Below are 24,449 nucleotides of genomic sequence, written 5' to 3'. Positions count from 1 at the left end.
CTTTTCATGTCTTGCACTATACTAAAGTGAAACTATCACTATTGTAAACAGCTACCTTCAATGTTCCTTTAAACTCCACGTGTAGACAGTAGCCGATTAAGTGACATATAATGTTTGTCATTCTATCCCCTGTTTATATGTTTAACACATTTTTAATGTATTTTATTTTAATACACTTTATATACATTGTTAACATTGAAAGAATGAACATTATATATTGAAAATTATGTAGTAAGTGACACTATATATATCGAATGTGGGGAACTAATTAATGGTCCTTTGCAAAATTAGGTGGTCCGTTAAACAGAATAAAATAAAATTCATAGAACATTTTTTTAATGATACATGTTTACAACCCACATGCTCTCCCCTGTCAACTTCAGTCAAATAGTTGCCACTTCAAAGCTGTCTGCCATGAAACAATCACAGTCAAACAGCAGACTACTTGCGTGGACACATTTCCGGGGAATGGGAAGATAACTGTAATCTGAGGCCACTTCATCTCATGTAATGATGTACATACTACAGCTTATTATGGCCATTTTAAACCAGGAAGTTAACTATAATATGTAACATTGTAGCTAAATTGAGGTTTGTGAGCCTTGTAATATAGCGTCAGTTTTAGTCAGCACAAGCATTCGGTTCTAAAGCATAACAGGTAACAGTTGATATTCAAATAGCTACTTTTGTATTAGCATTTCTTAGTTTCAAATTAGCATTAAACTGGCTGCTATGTGGCAACGTTTCTTGCACATGCATCAAGAACTGCATGCCCTAATCTAGAATTGAAAAAGTAAAAGTTACTTCTTCCTTCCTAGTTGAAAAGGGAGACGTTTGATAAAAATAGGTGATGTGAATATTTATAGGTACATTTTGTAACGTTTTGCAAGTTTCTGTGTTCAAAATTTTACACTGTTCTAATCGTAATATTTCAATATAAAATACTACTTCTGGTAATAAAATTTAAAAATAGTTGTATGTTTGATTAAAAACATGATATTATTAAGTAGTTGAATATGTGCCGTTACGTAAAAATTAAAGTATTAATTAGCATTTTCTGGCATTACTGAAATGAATGTGGCCAAGGATTAACAACGCTTGACTGGCCACAGCACACGGCGCGACAGGTGTCACTTTAAAAAAGAATAGCCCAGTTTACGGGTGTAATTGAAGAATGTCAATATTAGACTACGAAATGTATTTAATCTCTTCAATTGGCATGAGTATTAAAGGAATGCTCGCATAAAGCTTTTGGAACTGGACAGTTCAGGCCCTTTTAAGGGCAACCTAGGGAGACACTTCAATGCCATCTAGCCTGATCTAGGTCCCCTTAATAAGCTACTCTTGGCTTACTAAATTTCAAAACTATACGTACATGTAGCTCCCCTCTTTACTATTTTGGCGAACCATTCAAAAACTGAGCCTAATTTCCTTCTCAAAAATGCGCACCATTTCTCTTTGGTTTCATCCTTCGGGACTCAAAATTCCATAGCACCAAACCACCCTCAGGGCTAGCTCTGGGTCCACAGAAAATTTCGCCAAATTATTTATTAAATTTCAAAAATTGCAGAAACCCTGTTATTTTGTAACAAAATTTTAGTTACTTAAAATTAATTCGCATTATTAAAATAAAATTCGCCATTTGTTTTGGAAATTCGCATTTGGCGTATTTGGCGAGTGCCAGAGCTAGCCCTGACCCTCCGCCTGTTACTGACCCCGATCAGACTTCCGGTGCTCCCTTGCACCTGCCAGAGTAGGCCATCCCCCCCTTCATCCCACCCCACCCCTTTCCTGTCCTGGACGGAGGAGCCGGCTGAGGCCGACACCTGCGCCCAGGACGGGTGTGCTACAACAGTTTGTTCTGAACGTGCATGTTAAATTCTCTGACCTGACCTAAAGCTTTTTGACTGGTATGCATATTCAACTATATATAATGTACATTATTGCTTAATATCAACAAGTATAGTATTATATTTAATTAATAAAATGGTTAAATGTGATGGCTATTATATAAAACGGGCACAGCCATTTTGTATCATCCCAGTGAATACGCCCTCTGGCGAACCGGTGGTTACGTAATACTTAATGCATCACGTCAGGAATTAGTCTTAGAATGGAAGAAACATTTAAACAAAACAAACTTTAACTTTTTTAACTAACAACGAATGTCAAATGGGTGTATCTTACTTGTGTACGTCCGACACCAATCTATTAATTTTTTTTATCTCCACTTCTACTAACTAGCTGTAAAATGTTACTAACTGTGATACAATGATAATTTGTATTGTTGATTAAAAAAAATAAAAACAATTACTGTGTACAGTGTTCTCTCTAGGTGAAAAAATCATAGAAAACCAAAAAAAGAAAAAAGGTAAATGTATTTGAAAGCTTGGTTATTATATATTGTTGTGTGTTAGCTGACTTGTGTGCATAGGCCTACAAAATGTACCTCTAATTTTGCCTATCAATATCTGATAGAAAAAGGTTGGTACGATGTAAAAGTTGAAAAAAGTTGGTACTATATAAAAGTTGGAAAAAGTTGGTACTATATAAAAGTTGGAAAAAGTTGGTACTATATAAAAGTTGAAAAAAGTTGGTACTATATAAAAGTTGAAAAAAGTTGGTACGATGTAAAAGTTGAAAAAAGTTGGTACTATATAAAAGTTGGAAAAAGTTGGTACTATATAAAAGTTGAAAAAAGTTGGTACTATATAAAAGTTGGAAAAAGTTGGTACTATATAAAAGTTGGAAAAAGTTGGTACTATATAAAAGTTGAAAAAAGTTGGTACTATATAAAAGTTGGAAAAAGTTGGTACTATATAAAAGTTGAAAAAGTTGGTACGATGTAAAAGTTGAAAAAAGTTGGTACTATATAAAAGTTGAAAAAAGTTGGTACTATATAAAAGTTGAAAAAAGTTGGTACTATATAAAAGTTGGAAAAAGTTGGTACTATATAAAAGTTGGAAAAAGTTGGTACTATATAAAAGTTGGAAAAAGTTGGTACTATATAAAAGTTGAAAAAGTTGGTACGATGTAAAAGTTGAAAAAAGTTGGTACTATATAAAAGTTGAAAAAAGTTGGTACTATATAAAAGTTGAAAAAAGTTGGTACTATATAAAAGTTGAAAAAAGTTGGTACGATGTAAAAGTTGAAAAAGTTGGTACAATTCCAGGGCTAGCTCTGGATGAGCGAAACATTTTGCCAAATTATCTTTAAAAATGCAAAACCATAGTTATTTTTCAACAAAATGCCAGGGCTTCTAGATTATAGTAGCCCCACTCCCGTGGTTAGTGATATTATATGTTGGGCTAGTAAATAAATACTATTACTATGCCCGACAGCTAGTGAAAAAAAAGTTGTCAAATGCTGCATTTAAGTCTGTTTTGTAAATATGAATATCCTGGCCCCACTCCTACCTTCCCAATCTTAGTGTTTTTAAGCTCTGTCTTCCTCTTTAGGTGACATATCTGATTATTACTATTAGTAAAATTGTATTTACTTTAAAGTAAAGTAGGGCTATTGGATTTTTAATCGCGTCTAGTAAATTTGTTTTGGTCCATAAACAATAATGCTAAATAAGACAACTTGCCCATTGAAAATGGCATCATCAAATATGACGTTCCCTGACGATGTAATTCTTACATTCATCGAGAAATGAACAAACTCCCGTTGCTACGTCTGGATCAGTGGGATGACGCAGACATTTAATTATAGTTCTTTGCTTGAAATAATATTCTTTGCACATCCATGTGAGCATTCAGACGAACTATTCTGTTTGCATGTTGGTTATGCAACTTTAAATTCGTCCAAACCGCCTGTTAGTTACATGTATATTGTAAACCATTACATGTTCTGAAAGACACATTACCAAGTATCAAAGAAACTGTTGTTTAAATCTTTTCTATACAAAGAGAATACTACATAAGTGGCTGTTAGATTTCAGAATGTATCTTAATGAGCGAAAGTGAGTTTGACTAAGTTGCAGTAAACCCAATTACTATCTGTTTGATGGTAAAGCAAGGCCATATAGATAGGGATGTGAAACGACATACTATATTTTTTTAGTTCACCAACCTAATGTGATTTATTCCATTGTGCCCAAAAAGTTTATTATTAATGTTTTTTAGAAAGTAACTTCTAAAGATGGACAACTGAAGAAAGCTGTGATTGTATTTCTGAAGAAGAAGAAAACTCCCCAGAAGACCATTGAGATTGCCCGTGGTTGTGGCTGCATGTCAACCAAAGAGGTGAACCCAACTATATATGCTCTAGCAAGGAAGAAATTTCTCATCAGAGTGAATGAGACACCCCCTACTTGGATGTTAGACCAACAGAACATTGATCAAATGTGCCTGGGAGACAGTGATGAAGAAACTGAAGATCCTTTTCATATTTCCACGACAGGTGATGGCTTAAGCATTCCACCATCACAGCCGCCATCTACAAGTCAGAGTTCAACAAGTCTAAATTGTGGAACAGTAAATTTGTATGGTGCTCATGGCGAAAGTCTGTTTGGGGAGCCTACTTCTGAAGGAGCAGCAGGTCATGAAGGTGAAAAGCGGCTGCCTGATGGTAACCCTTTGGACCAGGAAAGCAGTCATGTGGCAACAACCCTCCAAAACATCCATTTATCAAGTGAAACACTTGAGCGGATGGAGAAACGAAGTGAAGGGATGGAAGATGAGTTGGCAGATGACGAGGATGGTTCTGTTGATATCACGGATGAAGAAGACTGTTCACCAGAAAAATATGGTGTAAGTCTGCAGGCACGGCTTGGTGATCTGATGGCTTTTGGGCAGGGAAATCTGGATGCATTTGAGGATTTGTCTACTGATTCTCCAAGCCAGGAAGACTTCGATACTATGAGCTCTTCAGAAGGAATCTGTACTGAAAGCGAGGAAGCGTCATCAGACCAAGTTTCTCTGCAATCTGGACGTACAGGACAGAATAGTACCAATGACACTGAAACACCACCCTCAGTTAGTTGAACAGGTGAGAATGCAGAGATGGAAGTGCCGTTTGAAGACAAAATTTTGCAGACACTGGCTAAGGGATTTCTTGCTACTGCAACTTCATTTGTGTTGGCCAAAGAGATGAATTGTTCTAAGGAAATTGTAGAGGATGTTTTAAAAACATTTGAAGACGCAAAACTTGTTAGTAAGAATGGTTCAGCTTGGCAGGTGACCAAGACTGGTGATAAATATTTGTGTTCTAAGAATTTGAAACCAGAAGCGAAACCATCTACAGTACCTGGTGTCAGACAGGAGCGGACTCTGTGCCACATGTCTAAGACTGGAGTTGGAAGGGGACTACCTCTTTCTCCACTGGAACTGGCACAATCACATACTGTCTTTGCAAATAAAAGTTCACCATCCATTAACCCAATGATTAAAATTGGTAGAGGACATCAGTTGCAGAAAGCACTTGAGTTTGTAAAAATAGCTGGTTCTTCAGTGGGCAGAGGTCACGGGGTTTTGTCGGCAAGAACTGGTGAACCAGAGTCAAGACCTTCATGTGCAGACAGGTTTTTGTCTAAAAATAATAATGCACAGGTGTCCACAGAAAACTTGTCTTTAACTAAACAATCTCCTGAACCAGGTAAAAAATTTGCATTCGCAGCTCAGCCGAGTATGACCGAGACGTTTCCCCAACAAGCAGTGTTTGGATCCACCTTGGTTAATGGAATGAGATCACCAACTCCTTCAGGACCATCTGGATTTAGCATTCCACCATCACCCATGGCACTGGCTGGTCAGACCAATAATACAGTAAATTCACCATCATCATCATCATCATTTCCATTGCACCATGATAGACCACTGCAGTTTAGCACACCTGTTGTTAGCCAGCCAAAAGTTGCCGTAGCAAACTCTGGTGTACTTGCAAATATTGGTATCAGCTCTGAGAGCTTTGCTGCCCTGAATAAGAATCCAATCAGTGCTTTGACAGAATATGCTCAGTCCCGACGCACTATAGCCAGGATTGAAGTTATCAGCCAACGAGGTCCACCTCACAAACCAACGTTAGTATTTAATGATAATCATCAAACTGATAATTTGTAATGACATTAATTATATATGATTTGTTTGTCTTTTTGTGTGAATTTATCAATATATAACAGCATAGCAAAGCGATTTTATACTAAATTTGTGACTGTTTTAACTCGATAAATTCAAAAAAAATGACAAACAATTTTTATAATTACAAATAATACTTTTATTTAGTTAAAAATACAGCAAAATTATTTTCTAATGTTCTTTCGTGGACCTTTTTTTTGTAATGACGTCCCATTTGACATAATGACGTCCCATTTGACATAATGACGTCATCTTCTGAGGTTTATCGAAGGATAACATTCAGGTTTTTTTTTACGTCCATTCAGAATGTAGTAAATCGTATAACAGCAGGAAGTTTGTAATTATATATCAATACACAAAAAAGAATGTTACATAATTTTAGGTTATGTATTTGATTAATAGATATGCTTTGGTAATTGTAACTTTTAGTTCTAAATGAAATTCTTTGATTTCTCTAAAATTGGGCAAGTTTATTTTTAAGTTTATTTTTAAAATTATTTTTGTCCCACTGTCCCCTTTCTTTTCTCTCCTTTAAATTCTATCTTATTTCTTGCCGACCTGACAGCTCATCCTATCTTTCAACTTCTTTAGCTATCCACCTCCATATCCTGGTCCTTGTCCACAACAGGCATTTGTACTAATTTATTAGTAACAGCTAAATCTTCTCTTAGCCAATACCCTAACAGTATTTAAAATGAAATAGAGATATGCAGTTTTTTCTCACAGAATCTGCATTGTGCTTTTAAACGTTCCATATGTGTAATTTGTAAATCCCTATGCTTCTGTTATGTGTTGTATGTATGCATAACCAGGGTACAATATTTCAAAATCTTGGAGAACTAGAAGTTGATTCACATGAGTTTTACCTAGAGATAATTAATTGATCAGTTATATGAGAATTATATTTGCATAACCAGCTAGTTACCTAATCCTAATACACTTATACTACAATTTTGTGCTGCATTGACATTCAAAATGTAGGTTAAACAAACTGATTTGTGGAATATGTGAATATAACAGTTTATCACATAACCCATTGGCTATTTGCATTAATTTGAAGTTATGTAACCGACACACAACTAGAACAATGGTTCCTGTGAAATATTGTGTTCTAGTTAGAATTCATTAATGACTGAATGTTATGGTTTAAACAAACCTTTCTTCTTTCAGTTTTGAAGTAGCCTGTTTTGTTGGGAATCGACGATTTCCAAGTGTGACCTGTCAGAACAAGAAAGATGGTCGCAAGGAAGCTGCTGATGTTGCCATGAGACAACTTATTGCTGAAGGAGCGTATAGCATACCCGATAAATCGGTAAGGAAAGGGAGCAAGTTATATCAGGGTTTGTAGCGGTCTTTAAATTCATTGAAAGTCTTTGAATTTGAAAAATATTTTTTTAGGTCTTTTGAAAGTCTTTGAATTTGAAAAAAAAAGTCTGTAAAAGTCTTTAAGTTCTAGTATTGTGTTCATTCTTTTATTTTATTGTTAATTTTTCTTCAATTAACGTCAGTATTCTGACCTTCCTTCTGCTGGCATAGCTACATCGTAACACAATACTTGTATTTACAAGGTTCATGATGCATGTAAAAAACACCACCAATTTCTTGCTGTGGATAGCAACATAAACGAACTGATTTGGTATTTTTATCGCATTCTATTGTCTTTGACTGCTGTGTAAAAGTCTTTGAAAGTCTTTGAAAATGGTAGGTAAAAGTCTTTGAAAGTCTTTGAATTTGTGTGCTATATGAACCCTGTATATGTTTGCCATAAAGTCTAGGTTGACATATTTATTTTATGAAGACCTTGAAAACTACTGGTATGTCAGGTTAATATTTCTGAGAATGAGTGATGCTATGGTCGATGACAATCAAATTTCGCATCCTAGCTTGTTTTGGCTTCATACACAATAAATATAACATATCCAATGGTAAATTTTTTTTAATATGATATATTTGACAAAAGGTACATTTTATTTCTTTCATCTTTTAAAATTTAAATGTAATATTTTGTCCAGAATTATGAAAAATAAAAACATACCAACCTGTAAACAGCTTTGTCTGCTAGTTATAGAATTTTGACAAGAGTCACAGTTAGTAGACCAGTTTTAATATGCCCATCATGATGTGTCATATTACGGTATGGTGTTGTACGTCCGTCTGTTAACTTTTTCTTGTCCGGACCATATCTTGCATACAGATGCATACAGGACCATCAAACCTCACATGTAGAAACAACTTAGGATGGCGGTGTGTCGCATACTATTACTAGGTCACTGTTACATGTACCTACGTGGTCTACTGCACATAACAGTAAATCCTTGTCCAGATCATATCTTGCATACAGATGTATACAGGACCATCAAATCACATGTAGCAACAACTTGGGATGGTGGTTGGTCCAAAACAAACTGTTCATCCATCCCATTGCAAACATTTCACATAATTAAAATTAAATCATACCTGTAACATATTCATTAATATTTACGGTTTTCCATCAAACTCCTGATGGGCGTATCATGTACCTCACCAGTATTCTTGTTATTTTAATGTGGTGAAGCATTGTAATAATACAGCTAATTTTGAATTTGAATGACATTGGTATTCTATTCTAATGATGTTACTTTACATCTCCTTACTATAACAATAAACTGGGTATACAACTTTTTTCCTTTTTGAGAATGCTAAGAAAATTCCAATTGAATTTTTTTTTTTTAATATTACTAATGCAACTGGGTGTGTTTGAAGAAAATCTTGTGGTTAAAAAATTGTACCATTCGCAAAATTTGGATTTTAAGTGAAATTATGGTGAGATATGCTATATTTATTGTGTACGAAGCCAAGACAAGGATGCAAAGAGTGACTCATCAACCTTAGATTTATTTCAGTTACCTGTATATACTATATTAAATATATTTTAAGAATTTAATATTCTGATAATTTGATGTATTGGGGTTGGGGTTTTTTCAATTCATTGCATTTTATATTGCATGGATACAAGAATTACAGGTATTTGTAGTTTTTAAATTATGTTGAAGACGATGACTATTTCTGATTTTAGCATCTTTTTATTTGATTTATATTTTACTTTTTATGCAAAAAAAAAAAGCATCTACCATACACATGTCCTCTATTTATGTAGGGTTTTTTGTGTTTTTAAAAAAAAATGGGTAGAATAATATTTTTCTTTGCAAATGTGTTTTGTAATCAAGTACAAGAATGCTGACCATTTTTAATTTGTGCAGGTTGTTTCTTATTCATTGTTAACATTTCATACTTTTTAACATTTCTGCAGTCCTTTGTAAACATTGCACCTAACGAGATGACTCACTTTGACAAAGTGGCTGGCCTGGTACACCAAGCCTTCAACGCGCTGATAGCCTCAATACCAGAAGCTCTAGCTGGACGGAAAATCATCGCAGGCCTCGTCATGAAGAGAAACGAAAAGGATGTTGGCGTTGTCATTAGTATTGGGTCTGGTCAGTATTTATTTCATGATTATATTATATACAATTATTGGGGGGGGGGGGGGGGAGAGAGAGAGAGAGAGAGAGAGAGAGAGAGAGAGAGAGAGAGAGAGAGAGAGAGAGAGAGAGAGAGAGAGAGAGAGAGAGAGAGAGAGATGAGTGAGTGAGTATATAATAAAATGGTAAATGGAGTAGTAATATCTATGTACGTCTCTGCATTATGCTTTTCTTTTATTAATTGATTGAACAAAACAGTGTTTTTGATAGAAGTAAAAGTTCAGATAATTTAAAGAAAACAGCAGTTGTATAAACAGTTCTGTGATTTTCTAGTTAAAACAATTTGAATCTTTTATTTTTAAATCAGTTTGATTATATTATATTTGAAACACTTTATTTTATAATTAAAGCAGTTTGATTATTTTTGTATTTAAAACCTGTTTTATATAAAGGCACTGTCCTGAGTTTGCTGTATAGTTGTTAAGATGTTGTTGACTAAACAATACTTTTTAATAACTGTTATTACATATTTTATGTATTTGTCGACATAAAAATATTAAAGTCTGTATATTAAATGTGTTTCTGATTGTACTAGTGTTTATACTAGGTCAAACTTTTTATTTTCAAATATATATTTTTTCATACATACAAAATTATTGAGATACCAAATCCAGTTAAGGGTACTAACACCAGAAACACATAGTCATTTGATATACAGGCACAAATATTTCGCTGATATTCTAAACAGGATTCTAAATTTTAATATGTAATTGAGATCCCAAATCCAGCTACGGCTACTTACACCAGAAACACATAGTCATTTAATATACAGGCACAAATATTTCACTGATATTGTAAACAGGATTGTGAATTTTAATATGTAATTGAGATCCCAAATCCAGCTACGGCTACTTACACCAGGAACACATAGTCATTTAATATACAGGCACAAATATTTCACTGATATTCTAAACAGGAATCTGAATTTTAATATGTAATTTTAGTGGTTGAAACACTTTGTTGGTCGGACACATATCACAATGGTAGCAACCTCAAGGCAGTCTATTTAACAGAGTTTGATAGTGTTATATGTAAGACTAGTTTTGATAACTGTGTAACATATAAAACATGTGTCGTCAGGTAACACAGTGGAGTTTGATAGTTTTTTGGGTTTTTTTAAGACTAGTTTTAATAACTGCAGTCCTCGAAATTCACACTAGCAATTGGCAAAACTGTCGCAAAAGCTATCACAAAATTGATTTGCGACAGCATTTCATTGCCATCGCAAATCTAAGAGTAGTGAAAAGTCTGTAGGCATTTTTTTCTGAACTCTGTCCAATTACAGATCCTCAATTAATATAAATCGGTTTATTCCGGTATAGAAGCGTACTAAAGTAAAGTTGAGATGTCATCTTTTAGCATATTATTACTGCAGTGGATCATAGATTTTGACAGCAGTAATCTTTTCTTTAAAATTGCCGCCGTAGTGCTGTTGCAAAATTTATTTGCGACAGCACTTAACTGCCATAGCAAACTTGTCCGAATTTCAAGGGCTGTAACTGTGTGATACAAAGACAGAACCACATACCAGTTGTTTTGTAATGTTATATAATGCATTAGTTTATAGTGTGCAAGAATGTTATACCATGAGAATGCATAGCGGTCGAGTTGTATAAAGCTTGCACACTCTAAATGAGTGCAATAAATAACATGGCAAAACAACTGGTATGTGGCTGGGACATGACATCATTCCTGGCTAGGGGCATAACATCATTCCTGGCTAGGGATATGATGACATTCCTGGCTAGGGACATGACGTCATTCCTGGCTAGGGACATGACGTCATTCCTGGCTAGGGACATGACGTCATTCCTGTCTAGGGACATGACATCATTCCTGGCTAGGGGCATAATGTCGTTCCTGGCTAGGGACATGATGTCGTTCCTGGCTAGGGATATGACATCATTCCTGGCTAGGGACATAACGTCATTCCTGGCTAAGGCCATGACGTCATTCCTGGCTAGAGACATAACGTCATTCCTGGCTAGGGACATGACATCATTCCTGGCTAGAGACATGACATCATTCCTGGCTAGGGACATGACATCATTCCTGGCTAGAGACATAACATCATTCCTGGCTAGGGACATGACATCATTCCTGGCTAGAGACATAACATCATTCCTGGCTAGGGACATGACATCATTCCTGGCTAGGCACATGACACCATTCGGGTGAACACATACTATGCATACAACATTTTGTGTCACACATATGATCAATGAAAGACCTTTTATTGTACAGTCAGAATTATTTTTATTACTATTATATAGAGGATACTCCCCGAGTGTCTTGTGATATCATAATTTATCAGCACAAGTTGATAAAATATGAAATCCGAGGCTGATAAATTATGATATCACAAGACACGAAGGGGGGGGGGGGGGGGGGGGGGTATTCTTTTTATCATCCATTATCATTCTTTTTATTTGTGACAGTTGTAAACAATGTCAGTAATGTGGGTTGAATGTTAGCGGTAGACTCGTTAACTAGCAGAACAGCAGTGGTGTGACGTCACTAATGGTAGGTTTAGCGCTGAAACAAACACAGTGACATCACAAAACATTGTCTTGTGATTAAAATTTGACCAATCAGGAGATATCGCAAATTATAGTGCCAGCGATATCTCCTACAAAAGCCTTTAATGGATGATAAAGTAAGATTAAATGGGTATGTAATAAATAAAGCTTTTGTCATGCAGGTAACCGGTGTATCACAGGCCAGCAGCTCAGTCTGGAAGGTAACACGGTGAACGACTCTCACGCAGAGATCATCACGCGCAGGAGCTTCCTGAGGTAACCCAATTCTGTGAAAATCTACTTTCATCTATTTCAACAGTTAGCCTATGGATCTGTGATCTGCTGAATAAATTCTTCTCTATCTTTTAGGCTCTCCTTTTTATCCAATCTGGAACACTCTTGTTTATGGCAAATAATTTTAAAATTAAAATAATGATTCAGATTTATGTAGTGTTATAGTAGTAGTTATTCCTAGGCCACTGCTGTATATATATACAGCTTTTGGTCTCTACAATCTTCAGGCATTTGCAATAAATGACAGGGCAAAAAGAAAGGAAGGAATGTTTTATTTAACGACACACTCAACACATTTTATTTACAGCTACATAGCGTTAAACATATGGTTAAGGACCACACAGATATAGAAAGAGGAAACCCGCTGTCATCACTTTTCGATTCACAGCAAGGGATATTTTATATGCACCATCACACAGACAGGATAGTACATACTATGGCCTTTGTTACACCAGTTGTGGAGCACTGGCTGTAACGAGAAATAGCCCAATGGGGACACCGAGGAGATCGATCCTAAACTGACCGTGCATCAAGTGAGCACTTTACCACTGGGCTGCATCCTGCCTCTGTACCAAAAGGAGACCATTATATGAAAGGGCCCATTAAGAAATGCAAAACAACACATCACTGATGAATAAATTCTCTATGTGAAAGTTTTAGAAATATAGAATATTGTATGAGTTTTTACTAGATATCTTTCTTGTTTTTTTAAATGAGTGAACTGCCTTGAGGGTGGTATGTTATTTATTACCAGCCATAAAATGATGTAAAATCTGACAATTATTTCCAACATTACTTGATGAAACAATGCGACTGCACACAGTGAAGACCAAGGAAGATGACATCACTTACCGAAATGATGACATTTAGGCACAAAATGTGTAAGAAATCTGTACGACACACCCAGACATTCACCAGGTGGATAATATATATATTTTTTTTAAACAAGTGAACTTCCCATATTTGTAGATTCTGACCTTACTTTCGTTCGCTCGGATACCACGGGAAGTTCACAAGTTTTGTCAAAATATTATCTAATGAAAACGAGTGTGGTATTTTATTTATTACCCACCTTCAAATAATGTAAAATCTTACAATTACTTCCAATATTACTCAACGACATATGCGACTGCACACAGTTTTGACCAGGGAAGATGATGTCACTTACCTAATTTACGTCATTTAGCAACTAATAGCTTACGCACCACCAGACACTTACAAAATTTTTACGACACACCCAGACGTTCTCCAGGTGGGTAATAAGTATTTTTATCAACCATTTTTTATTTTTTTTATGACAGGTTCCTGTACAAGCAGCTTGAATCGTATGACCCATCACGACCGCATGGTTTGTTTGAGAGAGGACCCACAGGAAAGTTTCGAATTCGACCAGCCATAACCTTTCACCTGTACATTTCAACAGCTCCATGCGGGGATGGGGCTCTATTCTCTCCCAGGTAAAAATACTAAGTTTTCAGGGATAGCTGTGGGTGAGCAGAAAATTTTGCCAAATTAAAATTGTAAAAACCCAGTTATTTCCTCATAAAATAGCAATAATTGCTTGAAATTATTTTGCCAAATTAAAATAAAATTTGTCAATTGTTTTTAAAATTCGCAATTGGTGAATTGTGTGAGTGCCAGAGTTAGCCCTGGTTTTAGACTAGAAGAGCTGAATGTTAATTTTATCTCCGTGCATGTTTTATCATCCACCTAAAATATGTTTGCTGTTTGTTTGAATGGTGGCTGGTTTGGCACCAGTACCTGATACATTTTTGACTTATTACTTAAGTCACTTGCCTGATATTTTTTAGGCCTCTGGACAATGTTTGGAACTGATTAGAGAGTGCAGGCCCGTACTGGGGGGGGGGGGGGGGGGGGGGGGGGTGACACCCACCCCAAATTACCAAAGGTCCAAATTTTCTCTATCAAATTTAGATAACGTTACATAAACTTCTCTTTTTTTTCTTTTTTTTTGATGTTGTTGGTCCGAGGAATTAAAATCCTGGAGTATGCTAGAATGTTGTTAAACATTTCTTTCATGTAAAACTGGTGTAAACTGCCCACTCCTCCCCTTGATGGCCTTTACAGCCAAATCTGGCTATTTTTTTCTCTTTCAGAGATACAGGATCAAACAATTCTCCGTTGGTTGATATGCAAAGCCGAGAACATCACCCAACATTTACTAGCACTGTTCAGGGCTTGCTGAGAACAAAAATGGAAGGAGGTAGGTAGACTATGTTTGTCCTAACTTAAGTTTTAAAATACCACCATTTAGCCATGCTCTTCTTTTATTTGAAGGGTAGAAAAGCAGATTTTCTTGAAACATATAGTTTCTAGATGTTTGTTTTCATAATGCCTTGAGATATTGAGCTGAAATTATGTGTATAGCTGTTATAGATATGCATATACTGTTACAGATCAAGTTTGACTTTCATTGCTATTTACCCATTTTTGACAGAGTTATGGCCCTTGAATATAGAAGATATAAAACTCTCTTGTACCCTGTAGGGGACATGTATTGCTTTAGAATGCTTGTGAATGATTAATTTACCCCGAAAAAAATCTTTACCTCCATCTTTTTCTAGTAATGTTTTCTCGTGTTTACAGGTGAAGGCACTATTCCGATTGAGTCTGACTTCACGGAGCAGACGTTTGACGGGATAATCCGTGGCGAGAGGCTGCGCACCATGTCATGCACAGACAAGATCTGTCGCTGGAACGTTCTCGGCATGCAGGGGGCGCTGCTGTCACATTTCATTGAACCTGTTTATTTGGATTCTCTTACATTAGGTTTGTAAGCTCTATTTTTAGAACATTTCAAAACATTTGTAGTTCACTGTTCTTTTCCAAAGTGCATACAAAATAATCATAGTTTTATATACATCCAGAAGGAATCGTTTACTTTAGGTTTGCTAGCTTTTTTAGCAAATTTTAAATAATTTCTAGTTCATTGTTTTTTTCAAAGTGCATAAAAAATAATCAGTTCTATATACATCCAGAAGGATTCTCTTTAGGTTTGCTAGTTTTTTAAAACTCATTTTAATTTGTTTTTATTTAATTGTTCTTTCCAAAGTGCACACAAAATAATGATAGTTTTATATATAATGTAACTCGGTGCTAGATGACGGATGATGTGTTACTTAATAAATTCATCTGTAGTGAAACCAGTAGGATATCTCAAATTTGAACCTCTGCTCCACAACTAGATCAAATGTTAAGTTAATGTATGATAGACATTAATATCTGGCACCGTGCTTATAAAACCTTAAAGTCTAGACTTTAATAAAGTCCAGACTTTAACGTCATGGCAACACCATTCAAACAGCATTACATTAAAGTCTGGACTTTATTAAAGTCTAGACTTTAAGTTTTATAAGCACGGGCCCTGCTGCTAAAAATGGAATAATATTTAACCTCTGTATTTATATTATATTATATTTTATTTTACGGTAATATGCAACAAACGACACTGCTGGCTGTCAAGATAAAAAATCTTTAGTTATTTACTTCCATATCAGGATAAAATCTATGGTGGGTTTTTTCTTCACAAAAACTCCTATTTCGTTTCTGTCACGTGATATAAAAAAATATATTTGTTGGATAACTACAAAATGTTCAGTGTCACATCCAATTTTATTATATATCTGGTTATACATTACATGTATGAAAAACATTCCATTTTAGGTTTTCTCTACGACCATGGCCACTTGGCAAGGGCAGTTTGTTGCCGTGTCAACCGAACTGGTCAGCCTATAGATGAATTGTTGCCGACAGGCTACCACCTAAATCACCCGTGGTTAGGGCGTGTGACTGCGTGCGACCCATCCAGGGAGACTCAGAAGACGAAGAATCTGAGCATCAACTGGAGTTTCGGGGATCAGCAGCCTGAGGTCATTGATGGCCCTCTCGGTCTCTGCCATACAGGGTAGGTACACGGTTTTATAGACCATAGTGTTTCAGATTTGTATAGTCCAGGAGGTCTCTGCCATACAGGGTATGTACAGGGTTTTATAGACCACAGGTCTCTGCCATACTGGGTATGTGCAGGGTTTTATAGACCACAGGTCTGTGCCATACAGGGTTTTATAGACCACAGGTCTCTGCCATACTGGGTATGTGCAGGGTTTTATAGACCACAGGTCTGTGCCATACAGGGTATGTGCAGGGTTTTATAGACCACAGGTCTCTGCCATATAGGGTATGTACACAGTTTTATAGACCACAGGTCTCTGCCATACAGGGTATGTGCACGGTTTTATAGACCACAGGTCTCTGCCATACAGGGTATGTACAGGGTTTTATAGACCACAGGTCTCTGCCATACAGGGTATGTGCAGGGTTTTATAGACCACAGGTCTCTGCCATACAGAGTATGTGCACGGTTTCATAGACCACAAGTCTCTGCCATACAGGGTATGTGCAGGGTTTTATACACCCACAGGTCTCTGCCATACAGGGTATGTGCAGGGTTTTATAGACCACAGGTCTCTACCATACAGGGTATGTGCACGGTTTTATAGACCACAGGTCTCTGCCATACAGGGTATGTGCACGGTTTTATAGACCACACATCTCTGCCATACAGGGTATGTGCAGGGTTTTATACACCACAGGTCTCTGCCATACAGGGGATGTGCAGGGTTTTATACACCACAGGTCTCTGCCATACAGGGTATGTGCAGGGTTTTATAGACCAGAAGTCTCTGCCATACAGGGTATGTGCAGGGTTTTATAGACCACAGGTCTCTGCCATACAGAGTATGTGCAGGGTTTTATAGACCACAAGTCTCTGCCATACAGGGTATGTACATGGTTTTATAGACCAGAGGTCTCTGCCATACAGGGTATGTGCAGGGTTTTATAGACCAGAGGTCTCTGCCATACAGGGTATGTACAGGGTTTTATAGACCACAAGTCTACCATACAGGGTATGTACACGGTTTTATAGACCACAAGTCTCTGCCATACAGGGTATGTGCAGGGTTTTATAGACCACAGGTCTCTGCCATACTGGGTATGTGCAGGGTTTTATAGACCACAGGTCTCTGCCATACAGGGTATGTGCATGGTTTTATAGACCACAGGTCTCTGCCATACAGGGTATGTGCAGGGTTTTATAGACCACATGTCTCTGCCATACAGGGTATGTGCAGGGTTTTATAGACCACAAGTCTACCATACAGGGTATGTGCAGGGTTTTATAGACCACAGGTCTCTGCCATACAGGGTAGGTACAGAGTTTTATAGACCACAGGTCTCTGCCATACAGGGTATGTACACGGTTTTATAGACCACAGTGTTTCAGATTTGTCTAGTGTAATCCAGAAGGTCTCTGCCATACAAGGTAGGTACAGGGTTTTATAGACCACAGTGTTTCAGATTTGTCTAAAGTCCAAACCAAATTGTTAACAACTACAATAAATTACTCTCCTACCTTTAATTACTATTACATTTCCCCCAAATTTTGTCCAGACACAAGTTGTGAAAAAAACATTATAGTGACACTGATTCCATATATGAGACTGTAATGATGTCGCCAGTATCGACATCACTGAAATAGCATAGGGCAAAATACATGCAGTTTTCTGCCATCTGCCATTTAGTTTTTTTATGGAATACTCTTCAAGAGGGGTGAAAGCCTCCAAAGTATGTGACATAATTAATATAAAATCAATGATCTCTAGTGGTATCATTAAAAAATATATATATATATATAATAATAATAAAATTAATATGACGTCATCACGTTTGCTTTTATATCATAACATGTTATGACATTGTTAGATTAAGTCATATCCTTTAATCCCTCTTGAAGAATATTCCATAAAAAGTCAAAATGGCAGCTGACACAAAATTACATGCTTTTTGCCCTATGCAATCTCAGCGATATAGGTGACATGGTTATCATCTAGTATGTGGAATCTGTGTCATTGTAATGTTTTTTTCAAGATTTTTGTCTGGACAAAATGTGGGTAAAATCTAACGAAAAATAAAGGTAGAAGAGGCAATGTTTCGTAGTTGTTAACATTTTGGTTCGGACTTTAGTATAATCCAGAAGGTCTCTGCCATACAGGGTAGGTACAGGGTTTTATAGACCACACGTCTCTGCCATACAGGGTAGGTACAGGGTTTTATAGACCACAGGTCTCTGCCATACAGGTCAGGTCAGGTCATAGGGATTTACGTGCACATTCAAAGCAAGCTGTTGTAGTGCACGTCGCAGTTTTTTGGATTTGTCTAGTATAGTCCAGGAGGTCTCTGCCATGTACAAGATTATAGATCGCAGTTTTTCAGACATAATGGGTTATGTACAGGATGTTATAGACCAGAGTTCTCTGCCATACAGGGCATGTACAAGATTATAGATTGCAGTTTTTCAGACATAATGGGTTATGTACAGGATGTTATAGACCAGAGTTCTCTGCCATACAGGGCATGTACAAGATTAAAGATCGCAGTTTTTCAGATATAATGGGTTATGTACAGGATGTTATAGACCAGAGTTCTCTGCCATACAGGGCATGTACAAGATTATAGATTGCAGTTTTTTAGACATAATGGGTTATGTACAGGATGTTATAGACCAGAGTTCTCTGCCATACAGGGCATGTACAAGATTATAAATCGCAGTTTTTCAGACATAATGGGTTATGTACAGGATGTTATAGACCACAGTTCTCTGCCATACAGGGCATGTACAAGATTATAGATCGCAGTTTTTCAGACATAATGGGTTATGTACAGGATGTTATAGACCAAAGTTCTCTGCTATACAGGGTATGTACAGGGTTTTATAGATCACAGTTTTTCAGACATACAGAGTATATACAGGATTTTACAGACCACAGTTTTTTTTATATATTCAGGATATCTACAGGATTTTATACAGTACACTTTTTCAGACATACAGGGTATGTACAGGATTTTATAGACCTGCTTTTCAGATATACAGAGTATACAGGATTTTGTAGACAGCAATTTTTCAGACATACAGGGTTTTATAGAAATCAGTTTTTCATATTTGTCTAGTATAGTCCAGGAGGTCTTTACCATAGAGTTTTCAGATTTGTTTGAACTCTATTTGTCAGTACATGTAACTAGAAAATAACTGATGGGTCAAGCAGTTCATTTATCTTGATGTTGAACATCACTTTATTTATTTACATTACCATAGTTTGACACCCAATAGCCGATGTATTTTTCGTGCTGGGGTGTCGTTAAACATTCATTCATTCATTATATATATTATGCATCTTCATCACTCTATCTCAGTAATGACATCTATAAATAAATAAAAACCAGGATTTTCAAACTTTTTCAGATTTTTAAAGAATTTATCCACTTGAAATAGCAATGAAATTGCATTGGACACACCACTTGGATTTTTTTTTTTTTTTTTTTTTGATTACCAAAATTCATTATCGCAAAATTATAGCTTGCATTGTGATGTTTGTGATGCATTTGTTAATCATGACTTGGGAGGGGGGTTGGGAGGGGTAAAAAATAAACTATCATCAAAATGTAATCCCTCATTAGAAAGGTATTTTTTATCTGAACACAGTGACAGTGGTTTCGTTTTGATATTTCATTATTTAAAACATCAGTGTATTTATCACCACCCTCTATTGAGTTATCTGTGAGTGTCATACAAAGCCGGTTTGATAACTCAACCTTAATTGTTGTTCTCGTTTTTCTCCTAGGATTGAAAAGAAATTTTTCTCCCGTGTCACAAAGAAAGCTATGTACGAGAGCTTCAAGAAAATATGTGTGAAATTCGGTGCCTCAAATCTAGGCCAGGCAAAGAATTACCACGAAGCCAAGCTGGCCGCTAAAGATTTTCAGTCTGCCAAGATGGCTCTGGTGAAAAAACTCAAAGAAAATAACTATGGACCATGGGTGTCCAAGCCAGTGGAAGAGGAGATGTTCTCTTAGTGTTCCAGTCGAATGAAACACCAAAAGAACATTTTGACACTGTCCTTGAACCATGTAAACAATGTATACTGGAACTGTAATACGGTTAATAGGAAACACATGCTGTTATCAATAGCTTCTTGTATGTTATATCAGTATATATTCTGTCTGTTCTGTCTAGTATGTCAGTATATGATAGAATGCTTATTGCGTTTAAATGCATTGAAGTCTTTAGCAAATTATTTACTTCTCTTGCACATTGTAACATGAATAATGCCTAACACTCAGAATTTAGTGAACCATAAAGATAGCATTATGTTCTATAACTTAAGTTAATTGATTTGTAAGTTACGGCTAATAAGTTTGTATACATTATATTTTACGTCTTTTATTAATGGCTTTAATGACTTATTTCTTGTTCGTGATGTATGTGAAATATTTACTCATGAATGTGTAATTGCACAGCTTGATTATGAGACTACATCTCATGCACAATATTGATTAATCAGCAGTAATATATCTTCTTTTTAAATACAACTACTACTGATTGAGTAGTCGGATGTAACTCAGTGGTAGAGCTCTCGACTGAGGTGTGATGGGTCATAGGATCGATCACCCTCAACAGACTTAAATGTTTTTCCTGTTCCAACCAGTGCTCTACAAGTGACATATCAAAAGCCATGGTATGCACTGTCCTATCTACGAGAGAGTGCAGATACAGGATCACGTGCTGCTTTATCACAGGGCTCGAACTTAATGACAGCACCAACGGCAATTGCCATCATTGAGATATAATTTGCTGTATGTCTGGAGCATCAATGATGGCAAAATGTTTATGTCTGGTTGTCATTATCTGCCAGTATATACCATTAGTACATTTGAAATATGTCTACATACAGCAAAATAACCTTTCAGTTGTGTTTATTTGGTGCAAAAATCATTTTTACAAAAATTGCCATGGGCAGGCTTTAAATTGTCGTAGGTCAGCTGTTTCACCCGCAGCAATTTTGTTTTAAAATTGCCGTTGGAGACAAATTCTTAAGTTTGAGCCCTCTCTTTCCGAACCCGAGTGATAAAATGGCCATGTTGGAGTTGAAAAAAAACAGTCTTAAGTTTAAAATGTGCTGAGATGTCGTTAAACCATTTCAGAGCTTTGTTTTTTCATTTTCGTATTATATTAGATATATGTGATAGCCAAGTTCCAGCTTGTTTGTCCCTAGAGCTAGTCTTTCTGGTTGTCCCATCTCACGGCTCTTCACATGTACCTGCCAGTCATCAGGAGTAGGACCAACTTATCAATGCATCTCATCTAGTCATCAGGAGTAGTACCAACTTATCAGTACATCTCATCTTCTATGTCCAGGTTTCGTGTGGAAGGTTTCTGCAAGTCATCAGGAGTAGTACCATCTTATCAGTACATCTCATCTTTATATATCCAGGTTTGATCAAGATTGCTCAGTACCGTTACATGTTATTCTGCTGTTGTCCAGTTTTGTGTGATAAATTTCTTCCAGTCACCAGAAGCAGTAGCATCACCATCGATACATATAATCTGAAGTTGTCCATTGTAATGTAGTGGATTTGTACTCATCAGGAGATACATGTAATCTGAAGTTATCCATTGTAATGTAGTGGATTTGTACTCATCAGGAGATACATGTAATCTGAAGTTGTCCATTGTAATGTAGTGGATTTGTACTCGTCAAGAGATACATGTAATCTGAAGTTGTCCATTGTAATGTAGTGGATTTGTACTCATCAGGAGATACATGTAATCTGAAGTTGTCCATTGTAATGTAGTGGATTTGTACTCATCAGGAGATACATATAATCTGAAGTTATTCATTTTCATAATTCCTTGCAACTGTCTGAAGCTGAACAATTTCAGTCTTTAGTCTTTGGGTGGTAGGTCAGGATAACATTTCTAGGCTGATGTTTCATTTTGTGTGTACTGGTTTTTCAACCATGTGTATTCAACTTACGGTTTAAAGGTTGCATTGAAAAATATTGACTTGCTGTGCCAGAATACTCTTGTTTTATGTATTAATTCATCAAATAACATTTTGATAGAGAGAGGGAAAGAACTCAGTTTATGGGACATATGAAAATGTGTGACCAAATTGAACTTTGTTAACCAAAATAAATATAGCATTGAATTCTTCTTTTTTTAAAATGGTATTTGGCAATTGGTAAATAGTAGCTTGACCTTTGCATCTGTATGTATTGTTTGCACATATGCTAATAAGTACCATCAATTTCTGGTTACTATGCACCTCTTTAAACATTCCATCGCCTTAAGTTCAGGACTGTCAGAAACCTGTAACCAAATAGCTGACACCATCTCAGTAGTATGAGGGTTGATTGAAACATTCTTGGCCTATCTAAGAAGTGTCCCTGTGCATGATATGATTATGCAAGACAATGACTAGCCACCAGGTACATAGCCACTGAAGTCAGCATCTCACAACAAGGGATTCAGAACATCCACAACATGACAATGGACAACTTGTTGCACACAACTCCAGGCTAGAGAGAACACTTGTTATTTGATGGTTGGTCTTTTGTGATGGGTCGCAGCTGTTTGTGAAGAGTGGGTATGTGGTTTGAAATACAGACTTCGCTCAGCAAAATGAAGTAACAAATTCAGTGTATTCACTCGGAGTATATTGAGATCAAACACGGTGAAATGGAGACAAAAGCAAGACTAGCAAGGGACAAATTTATTATTATGTATCGTATGCATTGTTTTCGTTGTGTTTTATGTGTTTGCTTTTTTAAAAACCTTAATTTGCTTTCTTATTATGTACAATGCACATTAGCCATATGCTAAATGGGTTTTCTGAACAAGAGCTAATAAAGATTTATCATAATTATGTGATTTTATCTTGTTTAGTAGCATCATCCTAGATAGGAACATTTGGCTTTAACTCTTCTCTTTTTTAATATAGATTACATGTATGGATAGAAGCAGATGTTGAGTTATACATTGTTATGTTGGTGCCTGATTCATTATCTGAAGCTCTGAGATGACTGACATGTGTGACACTTTGAACTGTTGAAGCAGTCATTCATATCATCGGAGTTTGGCATAACCAGGAGGCACCCAAATAACACTCTTTTTTTTCTGGTGTGTGTGTGTGTGTGTGTGTGTGTGTGTGAAGCCAACGCTCCATGTCAGAATAAACTCCCAAGGACATCATACCTCAAGCTATATTGTTAAAAACACGTCTGCAAGTGCTTCGACAGTTGCTTGTATTCTCTCAAATTTTCAGTTGCACCATTAGTGAACAACAACGTGTTGTGGTCAGAAGGGGTCAACCCTACCCAGATTCACAGACTGATAGAACAGTATTAGTCAAAGGAGAATGAAAGGTTAACCGTGGTAGAACAAGTGTGGTTGACAAAGTCAAAAAGAATTAAAGGTTTCCCTTCTTCAGGCAAAGTTATGTTGACGTTACTTTGAGATGAGAATGAGTCTGTTCTTGAACATTATCAGGAACCGAAAAAAATTATTAGTGCAAGATATTGTGCTATTAAACAAACAAAAATGAAGAACTTTGTTGTCAATGGTGTATGGTGTAGCGTTACGGAGCATTGCAGAGGGATGGACGATGTCTGATTTTGGTAAAAACTAAGAACTTTGTTGTCAGTGGTGTATGGTGTAGCGTTACGGAGCATTACAGAGGGATGGACGATGTCTGATTTTGGTCAAAATGGTGCTATGCAATATTTGAACGGAGTCTTATTGTTATGGACCACCACGAGTGCCAATTAACTGGGCGGGGGTGGTGGGGAGTGTGGCGGGTAGGGTCTGATTTCCGTAAAATTGTTTTTAACCATTCTTATCGTCTGCTTCAGTGCGATCTGATTAATCATTCGGTAAGGGTTCGTGTGAAGTCCTGCCAAAAGGTTGGCTGCTCGTGCCAACATTAATCACACGTTTTTCAAGATAATTGTGATTTTAAGTGTTGTGTATGTCGAAGATGTATATATATATATATATATATATATATATATATATATATATACAACGATAGAAGTATGTCAGGTCTATGTTGTGTACTGCCAGTGCCTGCACTTGAAAGTTTAATTAGGGTTTTCTCTCGCATTCAGGTAATTTATATAACTGT

At 36.4% G+C, this 24,449-nt stretch overlaps 1 protein-coding gene across 1 annotated transcript; it reads left to right on the top strand.

Moving 5' to 3' along the window:
* Nucleotides 1–5,002: 5,002 nt before the first annotated feature.
* LOC121380550 (double-stranded RNA-specific adenosine deaminase-like) lies at nucleotides 5,003–23,190 on the top strand. The gene is made up of 9 exons (XM_041509407.1): nucleotides 5,003–6,022; nucleotides 7,248–7,389; nucleotides 9,367–9,550; nucleotides 12,297–12,390; nucleotides 13,710–13,865; nucleotides 14,526–14,632; nucleotides 15,016–15,198; nucleotides 16,093–16,333; nucleotides 20,109–23,190. Exons 1-9 carry the CDS (start codon nucleotides 5,007–5,009, stop codon nucleotides 20,338–20,340), a joined length of 2,355 nt encoding a protein of 784 aa, XP_041365341.1. The 5' UTR covers nucleotides 5,003–5,006; the 3' UTR covers nucleotides 20,341–23,190.
* The last annotated feature ends 1,259 nt before the right edge of the window (nucleotides 23,191–24,449 follow it).

This window comes from Gigantopelta aegis, chromosome 9 (assembly GCF_016097555.1).
Source record: "Gigantopelta aegis isolate Gae_Host chromosome 9, Gae_host_genome, whole genome shotgun sequence".
NCBI classification, from domain to species: domain Eukaryota; kingdom Metazoa; phylum Mollusca; class Gastropoda; order Neomphalida; family Peltospiridae; genus Gigantopelta; species Gigantopelta aegis.
The sequence above is the reverse complement of the archived record's forward strand: the minus strand, read 5'-3'. Positions and strand labels throughout refer to the sequence as shown.